This window comes from Oncorhynchus kisutch, unplaced genomic scaffold (genome assembly GCF_002021735.2).
Source record: "Oncorhynchus kisutch isolate 150728-3 unplaced genomic scaffold, Okis_V2 scaffold1439, whole genome shotgun sequence".
Lineage (NCBI taxonomy): Eukaryota > Metazoa > Chordata > Actinopteri > Salmoniformes > Salmonidae > Oncorhynchus > Oncorhynchus kisutch.
Window position 1 is genome coordinate 65,239 of NW_022263384.1, and position 27,650 is coordinate 92,888.

A 27,650-nucleotide genomic window follows, 5' to 3' on the forward strand; every position below is an offset into this window, starting at 1 on the left:
GGGAGGCGGACGGAACGGACAGGGAGGCGGACGGACGGACAGGGAGGCGGACGGACGGACAGGGGGAGGCGGGACAGGGAGGCGGACAGGGAGGCGGACAGGGAGGCGGACAGGGAGACGGACAGGGAGGCGGACAGGGAGACGGACAGGGAGGCAGACAGACGGACAGGGAGGCAGACAGACGGACAGGGAGGCAGACAGACGGACAGGGAGGCAGACAGACGGACAGGGAGGCAGACAGACGGACAGGGAGGCAGACAGACGGACAGGGAGGCAGACAGACGGACAGGGAGGGAGGCAGACGGACAGGGAGGGAGGCAGACGGACAGGGAGGCAGACGGACAGGGAGACTATCTAGTATCTAGTATATCATGTAGATGTGTGGACATAGAGGCTGAAAGTATGTGTTTACTCCATAAGATGACTTCCTAACTACTTCCTGTTGTAGTTTGGACGGTGTTTGTCTGAACTCTCGGTTCCTGTGGCGATGTCACTCCCCTTGAAGACCGGTGTAACTTATCCTACAGAATAGTAGCTGTGTGTTCCGTTAGAGGTGTTCCGTTTCCCCTGGCGGTGGTTACCGTGGTTACCGGGATGCGATGGGGGGTCTCCAGGGAGGAATGCTGAAGGGAGTTGTAGATCAGGTGACTGGGATATTACGGTACATCAGTTCCCCCGGGCCCTCAGTTCTGAGCAGCGTGTTGTTCTAGTGTTCTCTCTCTCTCTCCTTCAACATAAAAGCGCCTGGTCTTCCTCTATCTCTGACACCAGCTGTGGTTCCTGGGCCTTTGTAGAAGAGACACCCTGTCAGCAGTAAGCATAGCACTTCACATCCACAGAGGGAACGGATGACGGATCATTTCAAGCGCCCAGGCTGCCGCTACAGTTACTTATACCAAGTCCCAGCTTGTTTGTGTGTGTGGGAGAGAGCGATTGGCTCATCTGTGTTTGTACATCAGCGGTGTACACCTGAGAGAAAGATGAGAGCCAGGCTGTGTGTGGGAGAATGCAAGTGTGTGTGTGTGTGATTCTGAGCGTGTGTGTGTGTGATTCTGAGCGTGTGTGTGTGTGTGTGGGTGTGTGATTCTGAGCGTGTGTGTGTGCGATTCTGAGCGTGTGTGTGTGATTCTGAGCGTGTGTGTGTGTGTGGGTGTGTGATTCTGAGCGTGTGTGTGATTCTGAGTGTGTGTGTGGGTGTGTGATTCTGAGTGTGTGTGTGGGTGATTCTGAGCGTGTGTGTGATTCTGAGTGTGTGTGTGTGGGTGATTCTGAGTGTGTGGGTGTGTGATTCTGAGCGTGTGTGTGTGTGTGTGTGGGTGATTCTGAGTGTGTGTGTGTGGGTGATTCTGAGCGTGTGTGTGTGGGTGATTCTGAGCGTGTGTGTGTGTGTGATTCTGAGCGTGTGTGTGTGTGTCAGCGGAGGCTGCTGAGGGGAGGAGGGCTCATAATATTGTCTGGAAGGGAGTAGTTGTAATGGTATCAAAGGTTATTTATATTCAGGAGGTGTTTTGATTCCATTCACTCCGTTCCAGCCGTCATTATGAGCCGTCCTCCCCTCAGCAGCCTCCACTGGTGTATGTGTTTGTCTCTCTGACACCATTATCTGACACCCTCTCTGACACCCTTATCTGGCACCCCTCTGACACCCTCTCTGGCACCCTTATCTGGCACCCCTCTCTGACACCCTTATCTGGCACCCTTATCTGGCACCCTTATCTGACACCCTCTCTGTCACCCTCTCTGTCAACCTTATCTGACACCCACTCTGACACCCCCTGGCTGTAGGATGCACACCTCCAGCACCACGTGTAGTCTGGGTTCTTCTGACGAGAACACCGTGAGCCAGGCAGACGATGGGTTAAAGACCGTCCACCTGGAGTTAACGGAGACCTGTCTGGACATGATGGCTCGATACGTCTTCTCCAACTTCTCAGCGCTGCCCAAGAGGTACCCACGGACCAGGGGATATTTCCTGCCTTCATTAGTGACCTCGTGGGTCTTCACTCTAGTCTTCATTATTCACCCAATCACAACGGGAAAAAGGACACGAGGTCTTCTATGATTATCAACTGCCATAAGCCCTCGGAATTAAGTGACCTTGACTTGACCCCTGACCCTTAACCTTTGCCAGGTCTCCTATAGCAGAGTTCCTTCTTGCGGGGGGTCGCAGTATGACCTGGCTGGTGGGTAACAAGCTGATCACCATAACGACCAGCGGTGGGGTCAGGAGCCAGGCCCTACTGGGAATGGACATGGCTGAGAGGCTGGGAGGAGGGGGAGAGATGACCAGGTAACCACACACACACACATAGTAACCCATATATACACACACACACACACACAGTAACCCATATACACACACACACACACACACACACAGTAACACACACACACACACACACACACACACAGTAACCCATATACACACACACAGTAACCAATACACACACACACACACACACACACACACACACACACACACACACACAGTAACCCATATATACACACACACACACACACACACACACACACACAGTAACCCATATATACACACACACACACACACACACACAGTAACCCATATATACACACACACACACACACACACACAGTAACCCATATACACACACACACACACACACACACACGGTAACCCATATATATATACACACACACACACACACACACACACACACACACGGTAACCCATATACACACACACACACGGTAACCCATATATATATATATACACACACACACACACACACACACACACACACGGTAACCCATATACACACACACGGTAACCCACACCACACACACGGTAACCCATACACACACTGTCAGTAATATCCGGTCTCTCTCCTGCCCCCTGTAGGTCAGACCCCTCCCTTCACACCCGTCAGACCAAAGAGGCTCCGGCCAAACTGGAGTCCCAGTCCAGTCAACAGCTCAACAGAGCCTCACGCATCAGAGTACGATCCATGTCAGGTAGGAAGAGGAGGAACTCTCTCTCTGTCTCTCTCACTCTATCCTTCTCTCTCTACTGTCATCAGAGTACGATCCATGTCAGGTTGGAAGAGGACGTTCTCTCTACCTAGCTATCTAATCTATACACTACATGATCTAAAGTATGTGGACACCTGCTCATTGAACATCTCATTATGCTAGTATTATGTATGTTTGTAATAGTGTGTTATATGTGAAAGTGTGTTTGTATTATAAATTGTATTTTAATGTTTAAGAACTCTTGGAAGATTAGTCCAAATGGGGACTAAAAGAGATCCAAATCAAATCAACATCTCATTCCAAAATCGTGGGCATTAATATTGAGTTGGTCCCCCTCCACTCTTCTGGGAAGGATTTCCACTAGATGTTGGAACATTGCTGCTATAACATCCTCCACTCTTCTGGGAAGGCTTTCCACTAGATGTTGGAACATTGCTGCTATAACAGCCTCCACTCTTCTGGGAAGGCTTTCCACTAGATGTTGGAACATTGCTGCTATAACAGCCTCCACTCTTCTGGGAAGGCTTTCCACTAGATGTTGGAACATTGCTGCTATAACATCCTCCACTCTTCTGGGAAGGCTTTCCACTAGATGTTGGAACATTGCTGCAGGGACTTGCTTCCGTTCACCCACGAGCATCAGTGAGGTCAGACACTGATGTTAGGTGATTAGGCCTGGCTCACAGTTGGTGATCCAATTCGTCCTAAAGGTGTTTGATGGGGTTGAGGTCAGGGCTTTGTGCAGGCCAGTCAAGTTCTTCCACACCAACCTTGACAAACCATTTCTGCATGGATCTCACTTTGTGCACAGGGGCATTGTCAAGCTGAAACAGGAAAGGGCCTTCCCCAAACTATTACCACAATGTTGGAAGCACAGAATCGTCTAGAATGTCATTGTATGCTGTAGTGTAAAGATTTCCCTTCACTGGAACTAAGGGGCCTAGCCCGGACCATGAAAAACAGCCCCCTCCACCAAACCTTACAGTTGGCACTATGCATTGGGGCAGGTAGCGTTTTTCCTGGCATCCACCAAACCCAGATTTGTCCGTCGAACTGCCAGAGGGTGAAGTGTGATTCATCACTCCAGAGAACGTGTTTCTACTGCTCCAGAGTCCAATGGTGGAGAGCTTTACATCACTCCAGCCGACGCTTGGCATTGCACATGGTGATCTTAGACTTGTGTGCGGCTGCTCGGCCATGGAAACCCATTTCATGAAGCTGAGTTTGCTTCCAGAGGCAGTTTGTAACTCAGAAATGAGTGTTGCATCTGAGGACAGCACTCGGCGGTCCCGTTCTTTAAGCTTGTGTGGCCTACCACTGCGCGTCTGAGCCGTTGTTGCTCCTTGACGTTTCCACTTCACAATAACAGCACTTACAGTTGACCGGGGCAGCTCTAGCAGGGCAGAAATTTGACGAACTGACTTGTTGGGAAGGTGGCATCCTATGATGGTGCCACGTAAGTCACTAAGCTTTTCAGTAAGGCCATTCTACTGCCAAGGTTTGTCTATGGAGATTGCATGGCTGTGTGAGGAATAATGTTCTGGGGCAACGGCTGTGGCTGAAATAGCTGAATCCACTAATCTGAAGGGGTGTCTCTATCTCTCCTTCATTCCATGTAAGGTAGGGATGGTGATATGTCACTAATTCCTCCTCTCCGCCCGTTCTCCCCCCCCTCAGGTGGCCATGCCCTCCGTGCAGGTCCAGCCCAGAGCCTCAGCCCCCTGGTCTCACCCTCTGAGGGTGGAGAGCTGTGTGGTGTCCCCCTCTCTCCCCCCTCCTCCTCCTCCGGCCCCTGTCTGGATGGCCTGGAGCCCCCCTCTCCTTCCCCCTGTGCCCCCCCTAAGGACCCCCTCAAAGACAAGCCCAGCCTGGCAGAGTTCCTGCCCGTTCTGACCCAGGGATGGGCCGAGATCTTCATACGCAGACCCTCAGGTATGCACAAACACACACGCACGCGCGCACGCACGCGCGCACACACACACACACCTGTTGAATAGCTTCCTCTTCATCTGTTTACACACGGAAGATACAGACCATTTTCAAATATTTTCTCTCTTTTCTTCTCGATCTCTCTTCCTCCTCTGACCTGACTAATTCAAATCACATCAAATGTATTTATAAAGCCCTTCTTACATCAGCTGATATCTCAAAGCGCTGTACAGAAACCCAGCCTGAAACCCCAAACAGCAAGGAATGCAGGTGTAGAAGCACAGTGGCTAGGAAAAACTCCCTAGAAAGGCCAAAACCTAGGAAGAAACCTAGAGAGGAACCAGGCTATGTGGGGTGGCCAGTCCTCTTCTGGCTGTGCCGGGTGGAGATTATAACAGAACATGGCCAAGATGTTCAAATGTTCATAAATGACCAGCAGGGTCAAAAAATAATAATCACAGTATTTGTCGAGGGTGCAAGGTCAGCACGGCCAGGTGGACTGGGGACAGCAAGGAGTCATCATGTCAGGTCGTCCTGAGGCATGGTCCTAGGGCTCAGGTCCTCCGAAAGAAAGAGAGAAAGAGAGAATTAGAGAGAACATACTTAAATTCACACAGGACACCGAATAGGACAGGAGAAGTACTCCAGATATAACAAACTGACCCTAGCCCCCCGACACACAAACTACTGCAGCATAAATACTGGAGGCTGAGACAGGAGGGGTCAGGAGACACTGTGGCCCCATCCGATGATACCCCCAGACAGGGCCAAACAGGAAGGATATAACCCCACCCACTTTGCCAAAGCACAGCCCCCACACCTCTAGAGGGATATCTTCAACCATCAACTTACCATCCTGAGACAAGGCTGAGTATAGCCCACAAAGATCTCTGCCATGGCACAACCCAAGGGGGGGCGCCAACCCAGACAGGAAGATCACGTCAGTGACTCAACCCACTCAAGTGACGCACCCCTTTGGTTAATTGGTTAATTCCTAAAAGTCTAAGTCATTGGAGGGGGGGGGGGGGATCACATCAGTGACTCAACCCACTGAAGTGACGCACCCCTTTGGTTAATTGGTTCATTCCTAAAAGTCTAAGTCATTGGAGGTGGGGGGTGCTAAGCTGACATGTGGAATGGTTTTATGATGTCATACTGTGGATCATTTAGCTATTTGATATTAAAAAAAACGTTAGGACCCCGTTTATGTGATAAGACCGATTTTTCGCTTAAACTGACGGATTTTGATGGGGATTTTGTGATGTGACTTAGATTGCCCCACCGGGGCGTCAGTGGACTCCAGGGGGGTAATTGACTTCTCTCCTGTCCAGGTAACACCAGCTGGTTGATGTGTCTGGAGAACCCTCCCAGTCCCTTCTCCTCTGAGCTGGGTAACATGCCTCTCCAGGAGCTGTCCTCTGTCCTCATGGCCATGGAGGGGGTCAAGGAGCCCCCCACCCAGACTGCCAGCGCCCCCGCCAGCACAGCCACGCCCGCCCCGACCCCCGTAGCCCTTAACCCCCCTGGACCCATCCAAGGGGGCAAGCCTGGACTCATCCAGCGCTCTAACACAGGTGAGGAGGGAGAGGGAGGGGGAGGGGGGTGTAGTGGTGTGTTGGATATTATAAGTGTGTGTTGGTGGGAGGGGACAGTGTGTGTGTTGGTGGGAGGGGACAGTGTGTGTGTTGGTGGGAGGGACCAGTACAGCTCCTCAGTCACCATCCAGTACAGCTCCCCAGTCTCCACCAGTGCAGCTCCCCAGTCTCCACCAGTACAGCTCCCCAGTCTCCACCCAATACAGCTCCCCAGTCTCCACCAGTACAGCTCCCCAGTCTCCACCAGTACAGCTCCCCAGTCTCCACCAGTACAGCTCCCCAGTCTCCACCAGTACAGCTCCCCAGTCTCCACCAGTACAGCTCCCCAGTCTCCACCAGTACAGCTCCCCAGTCTCCACCAGTACAGCTCCCCAGTCTCCACCAGTACAGCTCCCCAGTCTCCACCAGTACAGCTCCCCAGTCTCCACCAGTACAGCTCCCCAGTCTCCACCAGTACAGCTCCCCAGTCTCCACCAGTACAGCTCCCCAGTCTCCACCAGTACAGCTCCCCAGTCTCCACCAGTACAGCTCCCCAGTCTCCACCAGTACAGCTCCCCAGTCTCCACCAGTACAGCTCCCCAGTCTCCACCAGTACAGCTCCCCAGTCTCCACCAGTACAGCTCCCCAGTCTCCACCAGTACAGCTCCCCAGTCTCCACCAGTACAGCTCCCCAGTCTCCACCAGTACAGCTCCCCAGTCTCCACCAGTACAGCTCCCCAGTCTCCACCAGTACAGCTCCCCAGTCTCCACCAGTACAGCTCCCCAGTCTCCACCAGTACAGCTCCCCAGTCTCCACCAGTACAGCTCCCCAGTCTCCACCAGTACAGCTCCCCAGTCTCCACCAGTACAGCTCCCCAGTCTCCACCAGTACAGCTCCCCAGTCTCCACCAGTACAGCTCCCCAGTCTCCACCAGTACAGCTCCCCAGTCTCCACCAGTACAGCTCCCCAGTCTCCACCAGTACAGCTCCCCAGTCTCCACCAGTACAGCTCCCCAGTCTCCACCAGTACAGCTCCCCAGTCTCCACCAGTACAGCTCCCCAGTCTCCACCAGTACAGCTCCCCAGTCTCCACCAGTACAGCTCCCCAGTCTCCACCAGTACAGCTCCCCAGTCTCCACCAGTACAGCTCCCCAGTCTCCACCAGTACAGCTCCCCAGTCTCCACCCAGTACAGCTCCCCAGTCTCTACCAGTACAGCTCCCCAGTCACCACCAAGTTGTTGAGAAGGAACTCCTGCTGTACTTCACTGAACATGAATGAACCTCTCTCCAGTCTGCTCTCCTCTCTCTTCTCCTCTCTCTGCGCTCCTCTCTCTGCTCTCCTCTCTCTGGTCTCTCCTCTCTCCTCTCCTCTCTCCTCTCCTCTCTCTGCGCTCCTCTCCTCTCTCTGCTCTCCTCGCTCTGCTCTGCTCTCCTCTCTCTGCTCTGCTCTCCTCTCTTCTCCTCTCCTCTCTCTGCTCTCCTCTCTCTGGTCTCTCCTCTCTCCTCTCCTCTCTCTGCGCTCCTCTCCTCTCTCTGCGCTCCTCTCCTCTCTCTGCTCTCCTCTCTCTGCTCTGCTCTCCTCTCTCTGCTCTGCTCTCCTCTCTCTGGTCTCTCCTCTCTCTGCTCTCCTCTCTCTCTTCTCCTCTCCTCTCTCTGCTCTCCTCTCTCTGCTCTCTCTCCTCTCCTCTCTCTGCGCTCCTCTCCTCTCTCTGCTCTGCTCTCCTCTCTCTCTCTCTGCTCTCTCTGCTCTCTCTCCTCTCTCTCTCTCCTCTCTCTGCTCTGCTCTCTCTGCTCTCTCTCCTCTCTCTCCTCTCCTCTCTCTGGTCTCCTCTCTCTGCTCTGCTCTGCTCTCCTCTCTCTGCTCTCTCTCCTCTCTCTGCTCTGCTCTCTCCTCTCCTCTCTCTGGTCTCCTCTCTCTGCTCTGCTCTCCTCTCTCTGGTCTCCTCTCTCTGCTCTCCTCTCTCTGCTCTCTCTGCTCTCTCTCCTCTCCTCTCTCTGGTCTCCTCTCTCTGCTCTGCTCTGCTCTGCTCTCTCTGCTCTGCTCTCTCTCCTCTCTCTGCTCTGCTCTCTCTCCTCTCTCTGGTCTCCTCTCTCTGCTCTGCTCTGGTCTCCTCTCTCTGCTCTGCTCTGCTCTGCTCTCCTCTCTCTGCTCTGCTCTGGTCTCCTCTCTCTGCTCTGCTCTGCTCTGCTCTCCTCTCTCTGCTCTCTCTCCTCTCTCTCCTCTCTCTGCTCTGCTCTCTCTCCTCTCTCTGCTCTGCTCTCTCTCCTCTCTCTGCTCTGCTCTCTCTCCTCTCTCTGCTCTGCTCTCTCTCCTCTCCTCTCTCTGCTCTGCTCTCCTCTCTCTCCTCTCCTCTCTCTGCGCTCCTCTCCTCTCTCTGCTCTCCTCTCTCTGCGCTCCTCTCCTCTCTCTGCTCTGCTCTCCTCTCTCTGCTCTGCTCTCCTCTCTCTGCTCTGCTCTCCTCTCTCTGCTCTCCTCTCTCTGCTCTCTGCTCTCCTCTCTCTGCTCTCTCTCCTCTCCTCTCTCTGCGCTCCTCTCCTCTCTCTGCTCTGCTCTCCTCTCTCTCTCTCTGCTCTCTCTGCTCTCTCTCCTCTCTCTCTCTCCTCTCTCTGCTCTGCTCTCTCTGCTCTCTCTCCTCTCTCTCCTCTCCTCTCTCTGGTCTCCTCTCTCTGCCCTGCTCTGCTCTCCTCTCTCTGCTCTCTCTCCTCTCTCTGCTCTGCTCTCTCCTCTCCTCTCTCTGCTCTGCTCTCCTCTCTCTGCTCTCCTCTCTCTGGTCTCCTCTCTCTGCTCTCCTCTCTCTGCTCTCTCTGCTCTCTCTCCTCTCTCTCCTCTCCTCTCTCTGCTCTGCTCTGCTCTCCTCTCTCTGCTCTGCTCTCTCTCCTCTCTCTGCTCTGCTCTCTCTCCTCTCTCTGGTCTCCTCTCTCTGCTCTGCTCTGGTCTCCTCTCTCTGCTCTGCTCTGCTCTGCTCTTCTCTGCTCTCTCTCCTCTCTCTCCTCTCTCTGCTCTGCTCTCTCTCCTCTCTCTGCTCTGCTCTCTCTCCTCTCTCTGCTCTGCTCTCTCTCCTCTCTCTGGTCTCTCTCCTCTCTCTGCTCTGCTCTCTCTCCTCTCCTCTCTCTGCTCTGCTCTCCTCTCTCTGCTCTGCTCTCTCTGCTCTCTCTCCTCTCTCTGCTCTGCTCTCTCTGCTCTCTCTCCTCTCCTCTCTCTGGTCTCCTCTCTCTGCTCTGCTCTGCTCTCCTCTCTCTGCTCTCTCTCCTCGCTCAGCTCTGCTCTGCTCTCCTCTCTCTGCTCTGCTCTCTCTCCTCTCTCTGCTCTGCTCTCTCTGCTCTCTCTGCTCTCTCTCCTCTCTCTGCTCTGCTCTCTCTCCTCTCTCTGCTCTGCTCTCCTCTGCTCTGCTCTCTCTCCTCTCTCTGCTCTGCTCTGCTCTCTCTCCTCTCTCTGCTCTGCTCTCTCTCTGCTCTGCTCTCTCTGCTCTGCTCTCTCTCCTCTCTCTGCTCTGCTCTGCTCTCTCTCCTCTCTCTGCTCTGCTCTCTCTCCTCTCTCTGCTCTGCTCTCTCTCCTCTCTCTGCTCTCTCCTCTCTCTGCTCTCTCCTCTCTCTGCTCTGCTCTGCTCTGCTCTTCTCTCCTCTCTCTGCTCTCTCTCCTCTCTCTGCTCTGCTCTCTCTCCTCTCTCTGCTCTGCTCTCTCTCTCTCCTCTCTCTGCTCTGCTCTCTCTGCTCTCTCTCTCCTCTCTCTCCTCTCCTCTCTCTGGTCTCCTCTCTCTGCTCTCTCTACTTGTTCATGAGGGCCAGTCTAAGCTTAGATGCTCCACAGATTCACTAATCTCTATATCATCAGGAACAGTCAAATGTCCGTTCATTTAGTAGCTGGGTGATTTGTAGATCGAATCATAGATGCACCTTGTTCAGGTTGATCCTCGTGAACAAACATTGTTTCTTGTTCCAGTTTGTTAAGATGAAATAGTGCTGTTTCTCTCACAAACAGATCACACACACATTGCTAGTTTCCATCATTGTCTGTCGTGTGTTTCACATATATTGTGTTACTAGTTCCCTATTTTATATATTGTGAATTTCATTTGGTATTTTATCAACTATCTTATTTTTTTGTCATATTTTAATTCCTACTGTTTTCCCTCCAACTGTAAATTCATTTTATCATTTTTTGGATTGGTTTATTATTTTCCATTTCCTGTCATGCTAATTTGTGATTGGCTCTGCTGTGTTGAATGGCGACCTGGCTCGTCCAGTGGGCTCTCTCTCCTCTCTGGGTCTGTCCTTCGCCCCGCCCCCAGTTCCGGTTCGGCTCCAACGGAGCATTTCCTGGGCAGGTACAAGCAGCGTGGCCACGCCCCCAACACGAGCCTCACCCCAAACCAGTGGTGGCACTTTAAATGTGAGGATGGGCTCATGGTAACGGAACAGTAACAGAATGAATGAATGGTAAAATCAAACCGTCCATCCATCTATTCCATCCATTACTGTGAGCGCGTCCTCCCCTCACCAGCCTCCTATGCACCAACATATGTGTGCCCCCCCCCACGTCCCGTGTCATCACGTGTCACTAACATGTCGGGCCACCACTGGAGAGAGATGATGACACAAACAAACTCACGGGCCAATCGTTTCAATCGATCAATCAATTAATCAACCCGCCGCCAAGATGAACCAATTCTATGACTGGGTTTTGTTCATGATAATTTAATGACACTTTTGATGTTTTTCTTTCTAACATGTGGCCCTGGAATGTACTTCCTGTCTCCTTTTTCTTTTAACCTCTGACTCTTCACCCCATGACATCGTCATAGAGGTTATGCATGTAACATAGTCAAGACAGACCTCATCCAGGACACAAACACTTCTTTCTGGCTTCTCTGCTGGCCATTTGTGTTAGGGATATCATTCTGGTCACCATTTTGTGTTAGGGATATCATTCTGATCACCATTCTGTGTTAGGGATATCATTCTGGTCACCATTTGTGTTAGGGATATCATTCTGGTCACCATTCTGTGTTAGGGATATCATTCTGGTCACCATTCTGTGTTAGGGATATCATTCTGGTCGCCATTTTGTGTTAGGGATATCATTCTGGTCACCATTCTGTGTTAGGGATATCATTCTGGTCACCATTTGTGTTAGGGATATCATTCTGGTCACCATTCTGTGTTAGGGATATCATTCTGGTCACCATTTGTGTTAGGGATATCATTCTGGTCACCATTCTGTGTTAGGGATATCATTCTGGTCACCATTTGTGTTAGGGATATCATTCTGGTCAACATTTTGTGTTAGGGATATCATTCTGGTCACCATTCTGTGTTAGGGATATCATTCTGGTCACCATTCTGTGTTAGGGATATCATTCTGGTCACCATTCTGTGTTAGGGATATCATTCTGGTCACCATTTTGTGTTAGGGATATCATTCTGGTCACCATTTTGTTAGGGATATCATTCTGGTCACCATTTTGTGTTAGGGATATCATTCTGGTCACCATTTTGTGTTAGGGATATCATTCTGGTCACCATTTGTGTTAGGGATATCATTCTGGTCACCATTTTGTGTTAGGGATATCATTCTGGTCACCATTTGTGTTAGGGATATCATTCTGGTCACCATTCTGTGTTAGGGATATCATTCTGGTCACCATTCTGTGTTAGGGATATCATTCTGGTCACCATTCTGTGTTAGGGATATCATTCTGGTCACCATTCTGTGTTAGGGATATCATTCTGGTCACCATTCTGTGTTAGGGATATCATTCTGGTCACCATTTTGTGTTAGGGGATATCATTCTGGTCACCATTTTGTGTTAGGGATATCATTCTGGTCACCATTTTGTGTTAGGGATATCATTCTGGTCACCACACCACCCAATAATGTTATGTTTTGTGAGGTGTCACGGTGCTAAGTGTTCATTGTAATATTCTGTTGCTGTCAGTATCCTAAATGTCCATTGGCTGAGAGGATGAGGTCTGGTCTGGGCTGGTGTGTGTAGAGAAAGTGAACCGACCGACCGACCGACCACAACGTGTTTGAAGACGCATCAAATAGATGTTACCAATGATGATGAGCCAATGACTGATGTGCTGCTGCCTGCAAGTCTGCTCTTCGATCTGTCTCCCTGTGTGTGTGTGTGTGTGTGTGTGTGTGTGTGTGTGTGCGCCTGCCTGACTGAGTTACTGATTCTGTTTGATCACTGATCGATACGTGTAATGCTTCTGATTCTGTTTGATCTGTGTGTGTGTGTGTGTTTAGGAGGTGTGTGACCGCTTAGTGGTGGTCTGGTATACTACAGGTGGTAGTTTGTAAATTAACATAAGGGAGCAAAGTAGAGGTAGTTTAGTGTGTGTTTTTGTCGGGGGGGTTTTCGGTGAGTTTTGTTTCTTTGTCTGTGTGTGTGTGTGTTTATTAAATGTATTCATTAATTATGTTTTTCTGTGTATGCTGTTGCGTTCGTTGCCGTGGGTATCTGTGTGTCCCTCGTCCCCTCTCCTCTCTGTCGCCCCCTGCTGTAGACTCTGTGTGTCCCTCGTCCCCTCTCCTCTCTGTCGCCCCCTGCTGTAGACTCTGTGTGTCCCTCGTCCCCTCTCCTCTCTGTCGCCCCCTGCTGTAGACTCTGTGTGTCCCTCATCCCCTCTCCTCTCTGTCGCCCCCTGCAGTAGACTCTGTGGTCTGTGTGTCCCTCGTCCCCTCTCCTCTCTGTCGCCACCTGCTGTAGACTCTGTGTGTCCCTCATCCCCTCTCCTCTCTGTCGCCCCCTGCAGTAGACTCTGTGGTCTGTGTGTCCCTCGTCCCCTCTCCTCTCTGTCACCCCCTGCAGTAGACTCTGTGTGTCCCTCGTCCCCTCTCCTCTCTGTCGCCCCCTGCTGTAGACTCTGTGGTCTGTGTGTCCCTCGTCCCCTCTCCTCTCTGTCGCCCCCTGCTGTAGACTCTGTGTGTCCCTCATCCCCTCTCCTCTCTGTCGCCCCCTGCAGTAGACTCTGTGGTCTGTGTCCCTCGTCCCCTCTCCTCTCTGTCGCCCCCTGCTGTAGACTCTGTGGTATCTGTGTCCCTCGTCCCCTCTCCTCTCTGTCGCCCCCTGCAGTAGACTCTGTGTGTCCCTCATCCCCTCCCCTCTCTGTGGCCCCCTGCTGTAGACTCTGTGTGTCCCTCGTCCCCTCCCCTCTCTGTCGCCCCCTGCTGTAGACTCTGGTATCTGTGTGTCCCTCGTCCCCTCTCCTCTCTGTGGCCCCCTGCTGTAGACTCTGTGTGTCCCTCGTCCCCTCCTCTCTGTCACCCCCTGCAGTAGACTCTGTGTGTCCCTCGTCCCCTCTCCTCTCTGTCGCCCCCTGCTGTAGACTCTGTGGTATCTGTGTGTCCCTCGTCCCCTCTCCTCTCTGTGGCCCCCTGCTGTAGACTGTGTGTGTCCCTCGTCCCCTCTCCTCTCTGTGGCCCCCTGCTGTAGACTCTGTGTGTCCCTCGTCCCCTCTCCTCTCTGTCGCCCCCTGCAGTAGACTCTCTGGTATCTGTGTGTCCCTCGTCCCCTCTCCTCTCTGTCGCCCCCTGCTGTAGACTCTGTGTGTCCCTCGTCCCCTCTCCTCTCTGTCGCCCCCTGCTGTAGACTCTGTGTGTCCCTCGTCCCCTCTCCTCTCTGTCACCCCCTGCTGTAGACTCTCTGGTATCTGTGTGTCCCTCGTCCCCTCTCCTCTCTGTCGCCCCCCTGCTGTAGACTCTGTGGTATCTGTGTGTCCCTCGTCCCCTCTAACCCTCTCCTCTCTGTCGCCCCCTGCTGTAGACTCTGTGGTAGTGCTAGAGGGGACAGGGGTCAGGGGCCACGTAGACTACCCCTCTGATTGGCCAGAGGCGGAGAAGTTTGAGGCCATGCCCTCTGAACCCATCTACATCGCTGCTGACAAGTTCACCAAGGGCCCTGCCCCCTAGAACACTCAGCAGGGTGAGTAGTACACTACAGACAGGGTGAGTAGTACACTACAGACAGGGGAGTAGTACTCTACAGACAGGGGGAGTAGTACTCTACAGACAGGGGGAGTAGTACTCTACAGACAGGGGGAGTAGTACTCTACAGACAGGGGGAGTAGTACTCTACAGACAGGGGGAGTAGTACTCTACAGACAGGGGGAGTAGTACTCTACAGACAGGGGGAGTAGTACTCTACAGACAGGGGGAGTAGTACTCTACAGACAGGGGGAGTAGTACTCTACAGACAGGGGGAGTAGTACTCTACAGACAGGGGGAGTAGTACTCTACAGACAGGGGGAGTAGTACTCTACAGACAGGGGGAGTAGTACTCTACAGACAGGGGGAGTAGTACACTACAGACAGGGGGAGTAGTACACTACAGACAGGGGGAGTAGTACACTACAGACAGGGGGAGTAGTACACTACAGACAGGGGGAGTAGTACACTACAGACAGGGGGAGTAGTACACTACAGACAGGGGGAGTAGTAACACTACAGACAGGGGGAGTAGTACACTACAGACAGGGGGAGTAGTACACTACAGACAGGGGGGAGTAGTACACTACAGACAGGGGGAGTAGTACACTACAGACAGGGGGAGTAGTACTCTACAGACAGGGGGAGTACAGGGGGAGTAGTTCTCTACAGACAGGGGGAGTAGTACACTACAGACAGGGGGAGTACAGGGGGAGTAGTCCTCTACAGACAGGGGGAGTAGTACTCTACAGACAGGGGGAGTAGTACTCTACAGACAGGGGGAGTAGTACTCTACAGACAGGGGGAGTAGTACTCTACAGACAGGGGGAGTAGTACTCTACAGACAGGGGCAGTAGTACTCTACAGACAGGGGGAGTACAGGGGGAGTAGTACTCTACAGACAGGGGGAGTAGTACTCTACAGACGGGGGGAGTAGTACTCTACAGACGGGGGGAGTAGTACTCTACAGACGGGGGGAGTAGTACTCCTACAGACGGGGGGAGTAGTACTCTACAGACGGGGGGAGTAGTACTCTACAGACGGGGGGAGTAGTACTCTACAGACGGGGGGAGTAGTACTCTACAGACGGGGGGAGTAGTACACTACAGACGGGGGGAGTAGTACACTACAGACGGGGGGAGTAGTACACTACAGACGGGGGGAGTAGTACTCTACAGACAGGGGGAGTAGTACTCTACAGACAGGGGGAGTAGTACTCTACAGACAGGGGGAGTAGTACACTACAGACAGGGGGAGTAGTACACTACAGACAGGGGGAGTAGTACTCTACAGACAGGGGGAGTAGTACTCTACAGACAGGGGGAGTAGTACTTACAGACAGGGGGAGTAGTAACTCTACAGAACAGGGGGAGTAGTACTCTACAGACAGGGGGAGTAGTACAACTACAGACAGGGGGAGTAGTACACTACAGACAGGGGAGTAGTACACTACAGACAGGGGGAGTAGTACACTACAGACAGGGGAGTAGTACTCTACAGACAGGGGGAGTAGTACTCTACAGACAGGGGGAGTAGTACTCTACAGACAGGGGGAGTACAGGGGACGTAGTATCTACAGACAGGGGGAGTAGTACTACAGACAGGGGAGTACAGGGGGAGTAGTACTCTACAGACAGGGGGAGTAGTACTCTACAGACAGGGGGAGTAGTACTCTACAGACAGGGGGAGTAGTAACTACAGACAGGGGGAGTAACAGGGGGAGTAGTACTCTACAGACAGGGGGAGTAGTACTCTACAGACAGGGGGAGTAGTACTCTACAGACAGGGGGAGTAGTACTCTACAGACAGGGGGAGTAGTACTCTACAGACAGGGGGAGTAGTACTCTACAGACAGGGGCAGTAGTACTCTACAGACAGGGGGAGTAGTACTCTACAGACAGGGGCAGTAGTACTCTACAAGACGGGGCAGTAGTACTCTACAGACAGGGGGAGTACAGGGGGAGTAGTACTCTACAGACAGGGGGAGTAGTACTCTAACAGACGGGGGGAGTAGTACTCTACAGACGGGGGGAGTAGTACCTACAGACGGGGGGAGTAGTACTCTACAGACGGGGGGAGTAGTACTCTACAGACGGGGGGAGTAGTACTCTACAGACGGGGGGAGTAGTACTCTACAGACGGGGGGAGTAGTACACTACAGACAGGGGGAGTAGTACACTACAGACAGGGGGAGTAGTACTCTACAGACAGGGGGAGTAGTACATCTACAGACAGGGGGAGTAGTACTCTACAGACAGGGGGAGTAGTACTCTACAGACAGGGGGAGTAGTACTCTACAGACAGGGGAGTAGTATCTACAGACAGGGGGAGTAGTACTCTACAGACAGGGGGAGTAGTACTCTACAGACAGGGGGAGTAGTACTCTACAGACAGGGGGAGTAGTACTCTACAGACAGGGGGAGTAGTACTCTACAGACAGGGGGAGTAGTACTCTACAGACAGGGGGAGTAGTACTCTACAGACAGGGGGAGTAGTACTCTACAGACAGGGGGAGTAGTACTCTACAGACAAGGGGGAGTAGTACTCTACAGACAGGGGGAGTAGTACTCTACAGACAGGGGGAGTAGTACTCTACAGACAGGGGGAGTAGTCTTACAGACAAGGGGGAGTAGTACTCTACAGACAGGGGGGAGTAGTACTCTACAGACAGGGGGAGTAGTACTCTACAGACAGGGGGAGTAGTACTCTACAGACAGGGGGAGTAGTACTCTACAGAACAGACAGGGGGAGTAGTACTCTACAGACAGGGGGAGTAGTACTCTACAGACAGGGGGAGTAAGTACTCTACAGACAGGGGGAGTAGTACTCTACAGACAGGGGGAGTAGTACTCTACAGACAGGGGGAGTAGTACTCTACAGACAGGGGGAGTAGTACTCTACAGACAGGGGGAGTAGTACTCTACAGACAGGGGGAGTAGTACTCTACAGACAGGGGGAGTAGTACTCTACAGACAGGGGGAGTAGTACTCTACAGACAGGGGGGAGTAGTACTCTACAGACAGGGGGAGTAGTACTCTACAGACAGGGGGAGTAGTACTCTACAGACAGGGGGAGTAGTACTCTACAGACAGGGGGTGTAGTACTCTACAGACAGGGGGAGTAGTACTCTACAGACAGGGGGAGTAGTACTCTACAGACAGGGGGAGTAGTACTCTACAGACAGGGGGAGTAGTACTCTACAGACAGGGGGAGTAGTACCCTACAGACAGGGGGAGTAGTACACTACAGACAGGGGGAGTAGTACCCTACAGACAGGCGGAGTAGTACCCTACAGACGCGGAGTAGTACTCTACAGACGGGGAGTAGTACACTACAGACAGGGGGAGTAGTACTCTACAGACAGGGGGAGTAGTACTCTACAGACAGGGGGAGTAGTACTCTACAGACAGGGGGAGTAGTACTCTACAGACAGGGGGAGTAGTACTCTACAGACAGGGGGAGTAGTACCCTACAGACAGGCGGAGTAGTACCCTACAGACGGCGGAGTAGTACCCTACAGACGGGGAGTAGTACACTACAGACAGGGGGAGTAGTACTCTACAGACAGGGGGAGTAGTACTCTACAGACAGGGGGAGTAGTACTCTACAGACAGGGGGAGTAGTACTCTACAACAGGGGGAGTAGTACTCTACAGACAGGGGGAGTAGTACTCTACAGACAGGGGGAGTAGTACTCTACAGACAGGGGGAGTAGTACACTACAGACAGGGGGAGTAGTACACTACAGACAGGGGGAGTAGTACACTACAGACAGGGGGAGTAGTACACTACAGACAGGGGGGAGTAGTACTCTACAGACCAGGGGAGTAGTACTCTACAGACAGGGGGAGTAGTACTCTACAGACAGGGGGAGTAGTACTCTACAGACAGGGGGAGAGTAACTCTACAGACAGGGGGAGTAGTACTCTACAGACAGGGGAGTAGTAACTCTACAGACAGGGGGAGTAGTACTCTACAGACAGGGGGAGTAGTACTCTACAGACAGGGGGAGTAGTACACTACAGAACAGGGGAGTAGTACTCTACAGACAGGGGGAGTAGTACACTACAGACAGGGGGAGTAGTACTCTACAGACAGGGGGAGTAGTACACTACAGACAGGGGGATAGTACTCTACAGACAGGGGGAGTAGTACTCTACAGACAGGGGGAGTAGTACTCTACAGACAGGGGGAGTAGTACTCTACAGACAGGGGGAGTTACCAGCAGCAGGGGAGTAGTACTCTACAGACAGGGGGAGTAGTACACTACAGACAGGGGGAGTAGTACACTACAGACAGGGGGGAGTAGTACTCTACAGACAGGGGGAGTAGTACTCTACAGACAGGGGGAGTAGTACTCTACAGACAGGGGGAGTAGTACTCTACAGACAGGGGGAGTAGTACACTACAGACAGGGGGAGTAGTACTCTACAGACAGGGGGAGTAGTACTCTACAGACAGGGGGAGTAGTACTCTACAGACAGGGGGAGTAGTACTCTACCTCCAATAGATTATGGCAGGTGGTTATTGGGAGACATTGATGTTTCCATCCGTTCTTCCCCTCAGTCGTCCTCCAGTTCCAGCCAGGAGGATGAGAAGTCCACCCTGGAGGAGGTAGTGAGGGGTTCATCCCCATCGACCAGCCCCCCCTGGCCCCCTCCACCCCGGGCAGCCAAGGCCCAGAGCTCCCCTTCCAGACCCAGAACCAGCCTGAGACCCAGACCCTCAACAAGTCCAGCTCCTCCCCTGAGCTCCAGACCCTACCAGAGGCCTTCCCCAAGACCACAACAGGACCCGGGGCCGGAGGAGGAGAGGCACCCGGGGTTCGGTCCCCCTCGGAGGGGAAGAGCCAGCCACAACAGCCCCCGGTGGAGAAAGAGATAGAGAAGGTGGAGAGTGGAGGAGGAGGGGTGAACAGACAGAATCAGAGTGGGGATACCACCCCAGTGACAGGGGGGTTGTCTGGGACATCGGGAGGAGGAGGTTCCTCTTCCTCGCAGGGAGCCAGGATGAGGTTGGAGTTCCCAGCGCCCCACCAGCCTGGACCCCTCTCCCCCAGCGGAGGGCACCGTCCCAGGGGTCACACCATCTCAGTGTCCGCCCCCTCCTCCAGGAGAGAGAGGATAGGAGGAGATGCGTACCACACCACCCGGCCCGGACCCACCAACACTGAGAAGACCAGTGGACTCAGTCCCAGGTTATATAGACACACACACACACACACACACACACACACACACGCACACACACACACACACAGAGCCTTTCCTAATGCTTTTCTCTCTCCCTCTGTCTTGTAGTTTTGTGTTCCTTCAGCTCTACCACTCTCCCTTCTTTGGCAACGAGGCCAACAAGCCTCTCCTGCTGCCCAAGTCTCAGGTGAGTGTGTGTGTGTGTGTGTGTGTGTGTCTCTCTCTCTCCTCCAACTCTCTCTCTCTCTCTCTCTCTCTCTCTCTCTCTCTCTCTCTCTCTCTCTCTCTCTCTCCTAGCTGATCGACAGAGTGTGTGTGTTTCTCTCTCTCTCTCCCCTCTAGCTGATCGACAGAGCGGTGAAGGTTCTGGACCAGATGCCTCCGTACGATACCCATAAGATTGGAGTGGTGTTTGTAGGAGCTGGACAGGTGAGTCCAGGTGTCTTTGAAGGGATCCTACCAGATGAATCTACCTCCCCAGAGTCAGGTGGACACCATCTGTATGGTATCTGTGTGCAGGATGTAGGAGGTTTTGTGAGCCGATACTAACTAGTGTCAGAGCTATGACTTCAAACAGACACTGCTTCGTTGTAACAGTCTCTCAGTATCCCTTTAAACCAGGGACGGGCTGCTTTGAGGGGCTTGCTGGGGGCGTTTTTGATGACATTTCCTGCAATCCACATATTGCCACGGGGTGGAGAGAGATGTTTGTAATTTTGTGATCAATTTCCTGCAATTCTACACACTTTGCCTCGGGGCTTGGAGAAGATCAATGGGGGCCAATCGGTCTGGAATTCAACCATGATTATTACAGGTTTGGGTAGCTGGCCGCTAGACTAACTACAGGTTTGGGTAGCCGGCCTCTAGACTAACTACAGGTTTGGGTAGCCGGCCTCTAGACTAGCTACAGGTTTGGGTAGCCGGCCGCTATACTAACTACAGGTTTGGGTAGCCGGCCGCTAGACGAGCTACAGGTTTGGGTAGCCGGCCGCTAGATGAGCTACAGGTTTGGGTAGCCGGCCGCTAGACGAGCTACAGGTTTGGGTAGCCGGCCGCTATACTAACTACAGGTTTGGGTAGCCGGCCTCTAGACTAACTACAGGTTTGGGTAGCCGGCCTCTAGACTAGCTACAGGTTTGGGTAGCCGGCCTCTAGACTAGCTACAGGTTTGGGTAGCCGGCCTCTAGACTAGCTACAGGTTTGGGTAGCCGGCCTCTAGACTAACTACAGGTTTGGGTAGCCGGCCTCTAGACTAACTACAGGTTTGGGTAGCTGGCCTCTAGACTAACTACAGGTTTGGGTAGCCGGCCTCTAGACTAACTACAGGTTTGGGTAGCTGACATTTGGCTAACAAGGGAAACACTGCAGATGCACAAACACATTTAGAAATTCCACCTTGTGTTTTGGAGGGGGGGTTGTCCCCCCCGTCCACACATGACCACAAGGACTCTATAAACCCTGTGTGGACCGGAGACGACATTTAGATTCCAGAGGAAGGTACAAATGAGTCTGAAACTTGTAGAGGTAGTATGGGTTGACTACCAAAACAACCTTTAATGAACGGGCTCTCTCCTTCCTCCCCCTCTCTCCCTCCCCTTTCCCTCTCTCCTCCTCCCTTTCCCTCTCTCCTTCCTCTCCCTCCCCTTTCCCTCTCTCCTTCCTCCCCTTTCCCTCTCTCCTTCCTCCCCTCGCTCCCTCCCCCTTTCCCTCTCTCCTTCCTCCCCCTCTCTCCCTCCCCTTTCCCTCTCCTCCTTCCTCCCTCTCTCCTTCCCCTTTCCCTCTCTCCCTCCCCCTTTCCCTCTCTCTTTCCTCCCCCTCTCTCCCTCCCCCTTTTCCTCTCTCCTTCCTCCCCCTCTCTCCCTCCCCCTTTCCCTCTCTCCTTCCTCCCCCTCGCTCCCTCCCCCTTTCCCTCTCTCCTTCCTCCCCCTCTCTCCCTCCCCCTTTCCCTCTCTCCTTCCTGCTCCCTACCCCTCTCCCTCTCTCCCCCTTTCCCTCTCTCCCCCCTCCCCCTCTCTCCTTCCTGCTCCCTACCCCAGGTATTCAACGAGGTGTCCATCTTGTCCAATGAGTATGGTTCTAACCGCTATGCTGGCTTCCTGACCGGCCTGGGGAAGTTGATCCACCTGAAGGACTGTGATCCAGACCAGATCTTCCTGGGGGGTCTAGACCAGTATGGAGATGACGGGGAGTTTACCTACTGCTGGCACGATGACATCATGCAGGGTGACTGTATTTCTACTTACAGGTGTTACTCTGTACCCCAGGGTTCAGGGTTAAAGCTGATGCCCAACAGAGGGGTCGGTCTGTCTGTACCCCCACTAACCCCCCTCTCCTCCTCTCCTCAGCCATCTTCCACATAGCCACCCTGATGCCCAACAGAGGGGTCAGTCTGTCTGTACCCCCACTAACCCCCCTCTCCTCCTCTCCTCAGCCATCTTCCACATAGCCACCCTGATGCCCTACAGAGGGGTCTGTCTGTACCCCCACTAACCCCCCTCTCCTCCTCTCCTCAGCCATCTTCCACATAGCCACCCTGATGCCCAACAGAGACAGTGATAAGGGCTGCTGTACCCCCACTAACCCCCCTCTCCTCCTCTCCTCAGCCATCTTCCACATAGCCACCCTGATTCCCAACAGAGACAGTGATAAGGGCTGCTGTACCCCCACTAACCCCCCTCTCCTCCTCTCCTCAGCCATCTTCCACATAGCCACCCTGATGCCCAACAGAGACAGTGATAAGGGCTGCTGTACCCCCACTAACCCCCCTCTCCTCCTCTCCTCAGCCATCTTCCACATAGCCACCCTGATGCCCAACAGAGACAGTGATAAGGGCTGCTGTACCCCCACTAACCCCCCTCTCCTCCTCTCCTCAGCCATCTTCCACATAGCCACCCTGATGCCCAACAGAGACAGTGATAAGGGCTGCTGTAACAAGAAGAGACACATTGGAAACGACTTTGTTATGGTGGTTTACAACGACTCAGGAGAGGAGTACAAACTGGGGACCATCAAGGTACACTCTCACTCACTCACTCACTCACTCACTCACTCACAGGCAGACAAACACACCCACTTTTGTTCTTTGTGTTCATTTTGATTAAATAATGATAACTCTTCTATATTCTTCTTTCTCTCTCCTCCCTATCCCTCTCTCCTCCCTATCCCTCTCTCCTCCCTATCCCTCTCTCCTCCCTATCCCTCTCTCCTCCCTATCCCTCTCTCCTCCCTATCCCTCTCTCCTCCCTCTCCCTCTCTCCTCCCTATCCCTCTCTCCTCCCTATCCCTCTCTCCTCCCTATCCCTCTCGTCTCTCCTCCCTCTCCCTCTCGTCTCTCTCCTCCCTCTCGTCTCTCTCCTCCCTATCCCTCCCTCTCTCCTCCCTCCCCCCGTCTCTCTCCTCCCTCCCTCTCCCTCTCGTCTCCCTCCCCCCCGTCTCTCTCCTCCCTCCCTCTCGTCTCCCTCCCCCTCGTCTCTCTCCTCCTCCCCTCGTCTCTCTCCTCCCTCCCTCTCGTCTCTCTCCTCCCTCCCTCTCGTCTCTCTCCTCCCTCCCTCTCGTCTCTCTCCTCCCTCCCTCCCTCTCGTCTCTCTCCTCCCTCCCTCCCTCTCGTCTCTCTCCTCCCTCCCTCTCGTCTGTGTCCCAGGGTCAGTTTAACTTTGTTGAGGTGATCATTAAGCCTCTGGACTACGGAAGTAACCTGGTCACCCTGCAGTGCAGGAAAGGTGAGAGGAAGGGAAGGAGAGAGGAAGGGGAGGGGATGAATAACAAGGACTAATATAGAGATGGACAATGAAGCAGGGAGCCAAGGGGGATGTTTTAAATCATAATTCAGTTTTTGTTGAAGTGAAATGGACTGATTTTGTATTTTTTCCTTCTCTTTCCCCATATCTCCCTCCGTCTCTCCTCCCTCCCTCTACTTCCTCACCTCTTTCCTTCTCCCTCCCTCTACTTCCTCACCTCTTTCCTTCTCCCTCTCTCTACTTCCTCACCTCTTTCCTTCTCCCTCCCTCTACTTCCTCACCTCTTTCCTTCTCCCTCTCTCTACTTCCTCACCTCTTCCTTCTCCCTCTCTCTACTTCCTCACCTCTTTCCTTCTCCCTCTCTCTACTTCCTCACCTCTTTCCTTCTCCCTCTCTCTACTTCCTCACCTCTTTCCTTCTCCCTCTCTCTACTTCCTCACCTCTTTCCTTCTCCCTCTCTCTACTTCCTCACCTCTTTCCTCCTCCCTCTCTCTGTCTCCATCCATCAGATCTGGAGGGTCTAGTTGACACCAGTGTAGTGAAGATCGTCTCAGACCAAAACCTTCCATTGCTGGTACGACAGATGGCCCTACACGCTAACGTGAGTTACACACACACACACACACACACACACACACACACACACACACACACACAGAGAGTCCTAACTCATTTCTCCACCTGGACATTTAATTAAAGTTCATGCTGTTGATAACTGCATGCTGATTCAGCACACGCTGTCATGACTGTCTGTATGTCTCCCTGTGTGTTTCAGATGGCATCTCTGGTCCACCAGTACAGAGCAAACCCTTCTGATGCCTACGCCTCCAAGTGGCTGGCCAGACTACGACACATCAAGAGACTCCGGACAAGGGTGAGAACACACATACATACATACACACACGCATACACACACACACACACACACACACACACACACACACACACACACACACACACACACACACACACATACACACACACACACACACACACATACACACACACACATACACACATACACACATACACACACACACACACATACACACACACACATACATACACACACATACATACACACACACACACATACACACACACACACACACACACATACACACACACACACACACACACACATACACATACACACACACACAGTCAGTGGAGAAGCCTTTCTTTTGTTTCTCGGTGAGAGTTAGAGCACCTCAGAGAACAAACCTCCGTTGTGGACTGAACAGTCAACATTAAACCTGGAAATGTATTCAATGCAACAACAACAAAAACTGCTGTTTGAAAAAAGTAGATGTTGATGACCTGCTAAAAACACATGTTTACAAGTGAAGTTCAAGGACATTCTAAACTACCTACATTCCCAACATGTCCATATCGCCGAGGTCCTACTGTGAAATCAGGCAATTTCTCAACTCAATCCCCCCCCACAGGCCCAGGAGGAAATCCGGTCTCGTCTCACCCCTGGTATCTCTCTGATCCCCTCCCCCCACAGGCCCAGGAGGAGATCCAGTCCCGTCTCATCCCTGGTATCTCTCTGATCCCCCCCCCCACAGGCCCAGGAGGAAATCCGGTCTCGTCTCACCCCTGGTATCTCTCTGACCCCCCCCCACAGGCCCAGGAGGAGATCCAGTCCCGTCTCACCCCTGGTTATCTCTCTGATCCCCCCCCCCCCCCCCACAGGCCCAGGAGGAGATCCAGTCCCGTCTCACCCCTGGTATCTCTCTGATTCTCCCCCCCCACAGCCCCAGGAGGAGATCCAGTCTCATCTCACCCCTGGTATCTCTCTGATTCCCCCCCCCCCCCCCCCCCACAGGCCCAGGAGGAGATCCAGTCTCGTCCCACCCCCGGTATCTCTCTGACCCAGAGCCACTCCTCCCAGACCAAACAGTCCTCCTACCAGCAGGTCAGCGGAGGAGGCTCCAACACGGACTCCTCCGGACAGAGGAAGAGACTGGTCTCCACCGTGGACGACTTCACCGACTTCGTCTGAGCCTTGAGGACGCCTTCCCCGTGTCTAATGTCTATACTAGTATACTACTGCGGGTCAAATGGTACCCTACTCCCTATATAGTGTGCTACTGTTGACCAGAGTCATATGGACCATGGTCAACAGTAGTGCACTATATAGGGAATAGGGTGCCCTTTCACACATAGTTTGCATCCCCAATACATTGGTTTCATACTATGTAGTATGCTAGTATGGATATTGTAACAGAGTGATATTTCTGATACTGTTTCCGGTCCCCCTGCTCAAGGCAGACGTTGCCTCCCTCACCACAGATCTAGGATCAGGTTATCCGAGTGGTTCTAATGTCCACTAGCAGGAGGATAATAAAATACCTGATCCTAGATCTGTTTAGTCAGGGACAACGTTGACCTGCTTTCGCTCTTTCTCTCTTGATACACACACACACACACACACACACCGGTTGAATAACTTCCTGCTTTCTACCTATATGATTTGACGATTCTCTCCCAGACATTTGTCTTGACAAGCTGATGTGGCTTTTCATCCAACTGCTCCCATGAATTAGCTGTGATGGTGATGAGATGACAGGCTGCACCATCTGTACCGAACTAACGCTGCGTCCCTATTGTCTTTCTAATACACTATGCTTGACCAGGACACGTGGGCTCTGTCTAAAGTAGTGCACTATGTAGAGGGAATAGGGTGCCATTTGAGTGCCATGGGGCTCTGGTCTAAAGTAGTGCACTATGTAGAGGGAATAGGGTGCCATTTGAGTGCCATGGGGCTCTGGTCTAAAGTAGTGCACTATGTAGAGGGAATAGGGTGCCATTTGGAACGCAGAGAATGACCCCCCCCCCCCGTGGTTTACACAGCCGACGCCCACCCTTTCATCCCTCTCCTCATTTCCTTCTCTCATCCCCTCGCAAAACCACTCAGAAGGAAGTATGGTAACACCACATTTGAAAGCTGTGTGTGTGTACAGAATAAACAAAACAAATAGCCAATGAAAGTGTCTGTTTTTTTTCTTCCATTTCTATTTGTATTGTGATGTCATGGGGGGGGGGGGGGTAGTGCACTGGGGGGGGGGTAGGAGGGGGTAGTGCACTGGGCTAGGGACCAGATTACAGGCTCTCATCTTGCAGAAAACCTTTCTCAAAAAAAAAAAAAAGGATTTATAAGCCCTGGTTTTCATGATCTGATCAAGACGATCCAAACACATCACATACAGTGCATTCTGGAAGTATTCAGACCCCTTGACCTTTTCCACATGTTGTTAAGTTACAGCCTTATTCTAAAATGGCTTATATAAATAAGAATCCTCATCAATCTACACACAACACATCTGGGACATCATGTCTCGCTCCATCCACCAACGCCACGTTGCACCACAGACTGTCCAGGCGTTGTAGGGAGGTCATACAGGCACGTGGAGGCTACACTCACTACTGAGCCTCATTTGGACTTGTTTTAAGGACATTACATCAAAGTTGGATCAGCCTGTAGTGTGGTTTTCCACTTTAATTTTGAGTGTGACTCCAAATCCAGACCTCCATGGGTTGATAAATTTGATTTCCATTGATAATTTTTGTGTGATTTTGTTGTCAGCACATTCAACTATGTAAAGAAAAAAAGAATTTAATAAGAATATTTCATTCATTCAGATCTAGGATGTGTTATTTTAGTGTTCCCTTTATTTTTTTGAGCAGTGTCTCACAGTTGACCATGCATGTCAGAGCAAAAACCAAGCTATGAGGTCGAAGGAATTGTCTGTGGAGCTCCGAGACAGGATTGTGTCGAGGCACTGATCTGGGGAACGGTACCAAAACATTTCTGCATCATTGAATGTCCCCAAGAACACATCATTCTGAAATGGAAGAAGTTTGGACCCACCAAATCTCCCGGCCAAACTGAGCAATTGGGGGATAAGGACCTTGGTCAGGGAGGTAACCAAGAACCGGATAGTCACTCTGACAGAGCTCCAGAGTTCTTCTGTGTAGGTGGGAGAACCTTCCAGCAGCACTCCACCAATCAGGCCTTTATGGTAGAGTGGCCAGACGGAACCCACTCCTCAATAAAAAGCACATGACAGCCCACTTGGAGTTTGCCAAAATGCACCTAAAGGACTCAGATCATGAGAAACAAGATTCTCTGGTCTGATGAAACCAAGATTGAACTCTTTGGCATGAATGCCAAGCGTCACGTCTGGATGAGACCTGGCATCATCCCTACGGTGAAGCATGGTGGTGGCAACATGCTGTGGGGGTGTTTTTCAGTGGCAGGGACTGGGAG

The 27,650-nt window shown here is 52.4% G+C and overlaps 1 protein-coding gene across 1 annotated transcript in view; it reads left to right on the forward strand.

The window, feature by feature from the left end:
- The window catches only part of tsc2 (TSC complex subunit 2), a 63,057-nt gene extending 36,692 nt beyond the window's left edge, over window positions 1-26,365 (forward strand). The window contains 17 exon segments of the mRNA XM_031818502.1: window positions 1,786-1,947; window positions 2,132-2,290; window positions 2,879-2,991; window positions 4,687-4,941; window positions 6,270-6,512; window positions 10,758-10,838; window positions 14,286-14,428; window positions 19,012-19,057; window positions 19,060-19,642; window positions 19,746-19,824; window positions 19,980-20,066; window positions 21,674-21,860; window positions 22,511-22,650; window positions 23,278-23,356; window positions 23,884-23,975; window positions 24,150-24,248; window positions 25,206-26,365. Coding sequence (XP_031674362.1) covers window positions 1,786-1,947; window positions 2,132-2,290; window positions 2,879-2,991; window positions 4,687-4,941; window positions 6,270-6,512; window positions 10,758-10,838; window positions 14,286-14,428; window positions 19,012-19,057; window positions 19,060-19,642; window positions 19,746-19,824; window positions 19,980-20,066; window positions 21,674-21,860; window positions 22,511-22,650; window positions 23,278-23,356; window positions 23,884-23,975; window positions 24,150-24,248; window positions 25,206-25,382 — 2,725 coding nt within the window. The 3' untranslated portion in view covers window positions 25,383-26,365.
- Window positions 26,366-27,650: the final 1,285 nt, after the last annotated feature.